Source organism: Apodemus sylvaticus, chromosome 2 (assembly GCF_947179515.1).
Source record: "Apodemus sylvaticus chromosome 2, mApoSyl1.1, whole genome shotgun sequence".
In the NCBI taxonomy this organism is placed as follows: Eukaryota; Metazoa; Chordata; class Mammalia; order Rodentia; family Muridae; genus Apodemus; species Apodemus sylvaticus.
Genome location: NC_067473.1, coordinates 149,701,396 through 149,710,009, shown reverse-complemented (window position 1 = coordinate 149,710,009; position 8,614 = coordinate 149,701,396). Strand labels below are relative to the sequence as shown.

The 8,614-nt window shown below is 47.1% G+C and overlaps 1 protein-coding gene across 3 annotated transcripts; it reads left to right on the top strand.

Annotated features, from left to right (window-relative positions):
• Nucleotides 1–592: 592 nt before the first annotated feature.
• On the top strand, nucleotides 593–4,512 carry Fxyd4 (FXYD domain containing ion transport regulator 4). 3 transcript variants are annotated; one of them, XM_052172651.1, is made up of 8 exons: nucleotides 593–912; nucleotides 2,208–2,276; nucleotides 2,893–2,925; nucleotides 3,048–3,071; nucleotides 3,546–3,620; nucleotides 3,694–3,730; nucleotides 4,175–4,212; nucleotides 4,323–4,512. In XM_052172651.1, the coding sequence occupies exons 2-8, from the start codon at nucleotides 2,237–2,239 to the stop codon at nucleotides 4,340–4,342; spliced, it is 267 nt and encodes an 88-aa protein (XP_052028611.1). In that variant the 5' UTR covers nucleotides 593–912; nucleotides 2,208–2,236; the 3' UTR covers nucleotides 4,343–4,512. The 3 variants fall into 3 exon arrangements, with proteins under 3 accessions (XP_052028611.1, XP_052028610.1, XP_052028609.1); XM_052172650.1 differs by having other exon boundaries at nucleotides 594–912; nucleotides 2,211–2,276; XM_052172649.1 differs by lacking the exon at nucleotides 593–912 and having other exon boundaries at nucleotides 1,938–2,276.
• Nucleotides 4,513–8,614: the final 4,102 nt, after the last annotated feature.

Sequence of the window (8,614 nt, the reverse complement as noted above, 5' to 3'; positions counted from 1 at the left end):
TGACCTCCTAGACAGGGACAAGGCTCCCTCACTTGGAAAAGAGAAGAGAGGCCGAGGATCATCCAAAGGTACATGGTAGGATGATTCTGGCCAGCATCAGACAAAGCAGGTTATCCTCTCTCTGGCAATATCCACCCGCTCTTTGTGAGGCAGGCGAAAGTCTACCTGGACTGGGAAAGTTTTATTCCACCTGAAGTAGGTTCCTCGAGTCCCAGGGTGTCCGGGTCTAGCAAGAAGGTGATAAATGAGCAAATGGGTCTGCATCGGACCCAGCCCCGCTCTCTGAACACCAAGTTCTAATAAAAATAGTGCAGCTGATAGTCTCCATTATTTACTTCACTGTCCCCAAGGTATTCCACACAGCCAGCGCAAGAAAGCCAGAACCCTGGACCCCTGGCATCTTTATTATATTTGTGTGTGTGTGTGTGTGTGTGTGTGTGTGTGTGTGTGTGTGTGATCAGAGATAACCTCTGAGTCAGCTTTCGTTCTACCCTGTGGTTTCTGGGCTCAAATTCAGGTTTGTCAGTGTTGGTAACAAGCACTTTTACTTTCCAAGCCAACTTACCAACCCTGGAGCTTTCTTTGAAGACCTAGGTAGACTAAGGAAGGCCCCTGCTTCCCTGGAGCAGGGACTGAAATCCAGTGGTCACAGGTCTCCTGTCTCTCCTGCATTCCTTAGCTCTAAGTAGCCAGGACCCAGCACTGGCTCTACCCTGGGTGTGGTAAGTGAGCTATGGCCTTAAGAACAGGTGGGGAGGGCTGCCTACGGGAGCAGAAGAGGTAGGACCAGTTCCCTCCAGACTGCTGCTGTGTGGCCCAGGGCGGAGCCCCTGGGTTTAAAGAGCCGAACCCACCCAGGCTGTCCTCAGACTTTCTCTCTGCGCCACTCACCTGACTCGGGTCATCTCCAGGGTGAGTAGAAATTTGCTAGGACTTAAGTGTGCTCCTTGGATGGGATGGGGGTGCCGACCCCAGGACTCTAAGAAGTGAGCAGCTATTTGGGGATTATGAGAACAGAGATGGCCTCTCCAGACCTTGAGAGTTCTGACTTTAAGACTGTGTAGCAGTGAGTTCAGGACTAGGGGAAGTAAGAGCCAACCTTTAACAGAAGCAGAAGTAAAAAGAAAATAAGACATGATTGATCCAGGAGCTGTGGAAAGGAGTAGGAGAAACTGATGAAGGGCAACAGAAAACCAGCTTCAGAGACTGGCTAGACCATAAACCCCCATGTCCAGATTTTCTTTTTATCCAGTTTTCCATCTTAGGGCAAAAGGCCCGTGTGGTTTATATATAGCAGGTTTTCAGGGCTAGGTATATCTTTAGGATTGACATATCAAAGCTCCCTTAATTTCATTTGCGTAATTTACAAAGTTGCTATTATTTATGGGACACTGAAACACAGTGATACCACCTACTAAGTCACACACCTGGTAAGTGGATGTGAGGAGTCTGAGCCCACCCAGGAGTGCTGCATCTCTGATCTCATTAGCAGACCAGAGCTAAGTATAGTAGAAAGTAACCACGGCTTCAGAACTGAACCCTTGACACTAGCCTATAGCTACCATTATAGAGAAAGAGGGGATGGGGTTTTTTCATTCTAAAACTCAGCTACACACAGGGTATCACATACAATGTAAATGGCCCTGAGTAGGACCTACTCACAGGAGACAGGGGCTATGTCTCTCATATGTCACCAGCAGACCTTTCTAACAGGTACTTAGGTCTGCCACTGCCTGGAGCAGAGTTCCTGGATCTAGACGAGGAGGCTGGAACTGCACCCTCCAGTCCTGTTGAATTCTGAGATAATCTATGACTCAGCCAGACAACCCCAGGCCCAGATCTTTAACTCAGGGCTTGGACACCTGGTCAGGAAAGCCTAGCTATGTAAAACAGACATCTCACTTTGAGCCTTTGGTTTTATCTTTGTGAATTCCAACCTCCTGTGAAAGAGATGATCGAATAAAGCTCTTCACAAAGCCCAGGGTGTTCTGTTCTAAATACGTAACTGGAATTAAGCAATCCACAAACCCAGGTGCATCTGCAGATGTGAAAGCAGGAAGTAATCATTTTCTTAAAGTCAGCGCTTGTCTATGTGGGATTCATATGTCTGATTTTCACACCAGTTCTGCCTCTTACTAATGGGGTGAGCTGTGGCAGGTCACAGATCACAGACCCAAGCCACCACCTCTGCCCTACATCTCACCCAGCAGCCTGCAGCTTCGCCCTGGGTCCTGACATGGAGGGAATAACCTGTGCCTTTCTCCTGGTGCTAGCAGGTGAGTTATTTCTCCATACACTCTGCCTACCAAGGCAGTGGAGACCAGACAACCTCTCCCCAGAGGAAGACTACTGCTCAATAAATGTGTTTACCTTTAAACTGTCATCTGCACGAAGCACTAGCACAGAAGAGTGAGGACACTGGAAAATTGTTTAATAGCTACTGAGTCAGTGGACTGTGAAAAATGGACCATGCATATCAAAGTAGGTTTGGTTCGCCGGGCAGTGGTGTTGCACGCCCTTAATCCCAGCACTTAGGAGGCAAAGGCAGGCAGGACTTCTGAGTTCAAGGCCAGCCTGGTCTACAGAGTGAGTTCCAGGACAGCCAGGGCTATTCAGAGAAACCCTGTCTCAAAAAACCAAAACTAAAACAAACAAAAAAAAAAAAAAAAAAAGGAAGAAGAAGAAGAATCAACCATCCTGTCAGAGCAGGAGAATAGTAGGACAAGATACACGAAGGGCTGTGAATGGGAAGCCATAGGGATGAGTTGAAAAAGCCAAGGCCTACTTGGGATCTGGTAGACCTAGGGTCACGGTCACTTTGCAGAGCCCTCTAGACTGTTGGTTTTTGAGACATCAGTGCGATCAACACCCATTTCTGCTCCTCTCACCCAGGTCTGCCCACCTTGGAAGCCAATGATCCAGTTGGTGAGTAGCCACCATGGCATGCTCGCAAGTGACGCCTGCCACCTGCCTGCATTTCCCTTCCAAGACCCCATATCCCGTCTCCTACTTCTGGTATTTATTTACTTATTTTTCGTTTCCTGCAGATAAAGACAGTCCCTTCTACTATGGTAAGAGCTGACACCAACCCCCGTCCTTTCCCAACCCCATCACATTCAATCCTTGCCTGCTTTAGACCTCTTCACCAAGCCAACTGATGAGGATGGTACACAATCCAGTAGTCAAGGTGGGGGAGGACACCCTGTTCTTCCTAAGAGCTCAACAAAACAAGGGGAAAAGGTGCCTTGGGGCATGGAGCTGGGGTCAGCCTAGTGAACCCTGTCCCCTTTTCTCTAGGTTCCTCTATGTTGCCTCTCATGGCACTTGTCCCGTGAGATCCTATTACACAATGTTCCTATTAACCCACTTGGCCTCTTTCACTGCCTGGGATTTAAGTGTCATGCAGGCAGGCACTTATTTATAGGGCAAGTGGGTGCTTGTAAAGGTGTCCCACAAAGCCACACCCCCAGCCCCATAAATACCTTTCGAATGAATGTTTGAGGGTACTGTGAGGCAAGGTGTCTCCTCTTTGCCCCCACCCCCAGACTGGGAGAGCCTGCAACTGGGAGGACTGATCTTTGGAGGGCTCCTGTGCATCGTCGGAATCGCTATGGCGCTGAGTGAGTAGAGGGCCTGGCAGTGTGGGGAGAGGAAGGCTCGGACTCAGGCTGGATGATGTTCTTCCTCTCCTAGGTGGCAAGTGCAAATGTAGGCGCGACCACACGCCCAGGTAAGACAGTGGCCAAGCGGTATGTATCATTGGCTGAGCACATCTACGGAGTGATAAAGTTCTAGGACCAACAGAACCACTACACCCTGCCTATTCGCTGGGCTAAACGTTGAGATTTATTTCAAGATTAAATAAACTCTCAAAGGCCTCAAATCAGGGAAAACCCTGTCCTTTGATATTAAAAGTCACTATGGAAGAAGAGTATTCGGGTTTGTGCCCCCATGTCAGTACACAGCTGCAGGCCCAGCATTTGGTAGAGGTAGGGAGATCAGCAGGCCATCCTTGGTTACATACCAAACTCAAGAGTAGCCTGAGCTACTACACGAGACCATGTCTGAAAAGCTCAAATACATAAATGTGAAGTATGCCCTTGTAGGAGAGGGAATGGGAAATCCTGAGGAAAGAGAAGATCTTGAGGCTTATCTGCGTGTTTCCTTTCTCTAGTTCCTCAGCTGGGAAAGCCACTCCGCTCATCATTCCAGGTGAGCTTGGCCTCTGGGGGGGGGGGGGGCGGGGGGAGGGACACAGGAAGGGGGAAGTGATACAGTAGCAAGGGGAACAGGCCACTGAAGAACTGACCAACTCTCCACAGGCTCTGCCAATACCTGCTGACTTGAACACAGGACCAAGTTTGGAGGCACGTTTATGACAGCTTCTTGCCATACTCCTCCTCTGGAGACCTCCCTCTCCAGGATGTCTTCCCTAGAGCATACTGTTAAGTCTTCGGTGACAGGGAAGGGTGTTGCAAAGCTGATTTTATATTAAACTGGTCTTGCTGCTCCGTTCTGTGGTCTTGTGACCCCTCTGTGATGTGTGGGGAGAGCAAAGCTGTGGGAATGCCAAATGAGTTGTCTGACCCTACGGCTTTTTGTATGGAAGCTCATTCTCAGCTAGACCCTACTTTGAGAACCTAATTCATGCTATACCTCCAATGCTCTCCCATGGGTCAAAGTCCAGCAACCAGAAAGAACTTGCCATAAAACATACAACATTTTATCTAAAGACTAGAATGCCCAGAGATCCAACAGTTCTGATGACATGGATGGCCTACACGATAAAACCTAGAATAATGGCTTAGTCACTCTGGAATCCCATCTCACTCAGTGAGACGTCATCGACCCAGCCGTCTAGTAAATTATTGTACAACACTCAGATGGGAAACATAGGAAACCTCCTCCAAGGTCTTGGGATGTGAATGCATCCAGCAGTCTCAAAAGCCACAACTCACAGCTCAGAGCTCTTGGGTAAAGTTTCCATTGGGTGTTTGGAGAAGTCAGGCAGCTGGAGGCAGTGACCCAGAATTGGGCCCAGAGGTATCTGAACTTCACCTTTCAGGTTCAGATAAGTATGAAAAATGTGGTACAGAATTGCCCCAGATAGCACTCTGGGAGGCAGAGGCAGGCGATTTCTGAGTTCAAGGCCAGCCTGGGCTACAGAGTGAGTTCCAGGACAGCCAGGGATACACAGAGAAACCCTGTCTCGAAAAAACCAAATCCAAAAAAAAAAAAAAAAAAAAAGATTTGCCCCGGATGAGGGAATGGGACATGCAAATTCCAGGGTGCAAAACTGACTTGGGCTGTGCCACCACAAGAAGTGTGACTGCCATACTTGTGAGAAGATCCCAGCACTACAGAAGCTTCACAGCAGCACCCCCTTGAGGCGCTTCGTGGTGCTCTTTCGCCCTGGTAGAAGCCTGCTTAGACAAAGCAGGTTGAAATCCCAGGTGACAGGCAACAGGTCTGTCTCTGCTGTGCACAATTCTATTGAGTGTAATTGCCCCTTTGAATGGAGATGCAGGCTTTCCAACCATACATCCAGCTTGGAGAAGCTACCAGACATAGATTCCTGCATTTGCTTTGTGGTAGCAGAAAACTCACTTAACTATACTGGTTTGAGGTTACAAGGCCCAGGCTGGCCTTGACCTTCTGAAGCTCCATTCCTCTTGCCTTCACTTCCCAAGGGCCATCATATTGGTTTATGTGCTGCTGAAGCGCAAACCCAGGGTAGTCTCATGAATGCTGAGAGCCCTACCAATTAAGCAATACGCCCAACCTTAAAATGTTTCCTTCAAATTTTGATCCAGTCACCCACTGTTAGCAACCATTCTGAAGTGCAAGGCCACAGCATCCTGCATATGGCTCTCACCACAATACTAAATGGCACCAAATCACAAGCTTGTGCTGTAGCACAGGTGGCAGTAGATAAGAGAACATGTGGAACCCTGCCTTTGTAATGGGGAAGGAGTGGAGGACAGAGAGATGGTGTTAGCTCCAGAGAGATGTGTAAGTTCTACTGGGCCTTGGACACAAGAGCTCTACCATGAAAAACAAAAAAAACCCCACTTTTCCTCTTCTGAGAAGTTGTTGAGGTTGCAGACTGCCTTTCCCCAGGCTGTGTGTGAGGTCACTTGAAGTTCTCACTAGACTATTGCCCCCTGGCAAGAGGGAACGTCACAGCTCCCCCCACCCCCCCATTCTCTTCCCATCAAAACAGCCTAGGAAATAGGGGTTCTACCATCCCAGTAGTTCTTAAACCTGTCTTTGACCCCCCCAAACCACCAACCCTATCACAGGGGTTGCCTGAGACTATCAGAAAAATATATGCATTATGGTTCTTCATAACAATAACAAAATTAACAGTTATAAAGTAACAAAAAATGAGTTTATGGTTGAGAGTCATTACAACATGAACTGCACTAAAGGGTCAGCATCAGGAAGATTGAGAACCACTACACTATCTATCCTGACTTACATCAAAGTTCTCATGCTAACAAGTACAGGGCCTCAAACCAAGAAGTCCTGTTCCTAACCCACGTTTCTAAAGTACTGTGTTGCGCCGGGCAGTGGTGGCGCACGCCTGTAATCCCAGCACTCTGGGAGGCAGAGCAGGCAGATTTCTGAGTTCGAGGCCAGCCTGGTCTACAGAGTTAGTTCCAGGACAGCCAGGGTTACACAGAGAAACCCTGTCTCCAAAAAAACAAAATCCAAAAAAAAAAAAAAAAAAAAAAAAAGTACTGTGTTGCTTCTGAGATTTAGGACTGTTCCAGTAACAGCCCAGTAACTATGCCTGTATGTCCCTTCTACCTATTTCTAATGGTGCAGATTATCATCTATTTTCTGTTTTCTTGGGGCAGGTCTCCTGTAGTCTAGTTTGACCTTGAATTTCTGATCCTCTGAGTGCTGAAGTCAGTCAAGTGCCACTACATCTGGCTTTACTGTTCTGGGTATGAGACCCAGGGCCTTGTAGAGAAATATTGAGATATACTGGAAGCCATTGAGCATGCTATGGCATCCCCCCAGCCCAGTACTTAAAATTGTTGTGCTTAACACAAGCAAATGAACTGAAGTGTGATGGGCAAGCACCTATTATTTCTGCACCTGGGAAGTATATGCAAGAGGATTACACCAAGTAAAGGCCAGCCTGGTCTAGTTAATTTCAGACCAGTCAAAACTACATAGATTCTCTAAAAATCAAAAGGTTGGGAAAAGTGTCTCTTTGGGTAAAAACCTGAGTACTGATCAGCAGCTCTTATTTAAAAGCCAGAAGCCAGGCACAGCAATGTTTAACTGTTACTAAGAATAAGGTGGGAGCCAGGCAGTGGTGGCGCACGCCTGTAATCCCAGCACTCCAGGAGGCAGAGGCAGGCAGATTTCTGAGTTCGAGGCCAGCCTGGTCTACCAAGTGAGTTCCAGGACAGCCAGGGCTATACAGAGAAACCCTGTCTCGAAAAAATCCAAAAACCCAAAAAAAAAAAAAAAAAAAAAGGTGGGAATGAATGAGCAGGTGAATGAGTAAGAACTCCCTGCTCAGCCTAGCTAAACTGTTGAGCTCCAGATAGTGATATTGTCCCAAAAAAACTAGACACTTCTGACCTGTGAATGTGTCTACATTCACATGAACACTCCTCTACACACACACACACAAAATGGGATGGGCTGCATTGAATCATCCCTATTCCTACGTTTAACCCCTTACTTGACCTGTGCAATGTATCTGGTCAACCAATTTGGACTTTGGCACTATCTTAACTTTGGTCTGTGGCAGGATCCCTGTCTGGGGATAGTAAATGTGAAGTCTTTCACATCACCTGTAGAGGCAGAACCAACTTTAACATATTTTCTGACTGGGTTTGGTAAAGTTCTTTCTTAGCAGCAACTCTTCCTCAGCCTGAGTTCTGGTCAAGATTAGCTTTACACTAACCAACTGCTCTCCAGAGCTACTGAATGGGCTTTCTTAGTATATCTTGAGACTTAAGTTTGTTCAGCCTCTAATACAGGCAGAACATGGGTATATAAACCATGATCCCTCTCTAAATATCAGGACACAACTAGTATACCTGAGCAGTATGTAAATGGCCTGAATCCATCATGAGATCTTGAGTTGCATGTTTGGGCAGCTGATAGCAGAACCCATTTCAAAGTGATAAAACCTTCAACAAGTGGGACTTTGCTATAAACAGCATCCTGGACAATTTACTTCATACCTTCTCCCCATTTGCTGTGTGCCAGCATCTCTTTCTACCACTAATAGTTCTTCCTAGGTGTGGGGTGCAGTCAGTAAAATTCTGAAGGATCAAAATAACCAAGGATCAAGTCTTGGTAAGCAGTCTTGGGGTCCACACTTCAGATACTTCCTGAGATGGCAAGACTGTTCAGGAGTCACAGACACTTGTTGCCAAGCAAACTTGAGTACCTGAAATACATCCGGAACCAATTTCTACACCTTATTAATAATTGGCATGTATAATCTAGCACTTAGAAATGTATAGGAGCTACAGTTGCTCCTTGCTTAAAAGTACTTCTTGCAAAGGAGTTGGATTCCTAGCATCCAGGTGGAGGCTCAACCTCCTCAGGTACCAGACAGGCAGGTGGTATAAATGTAGAC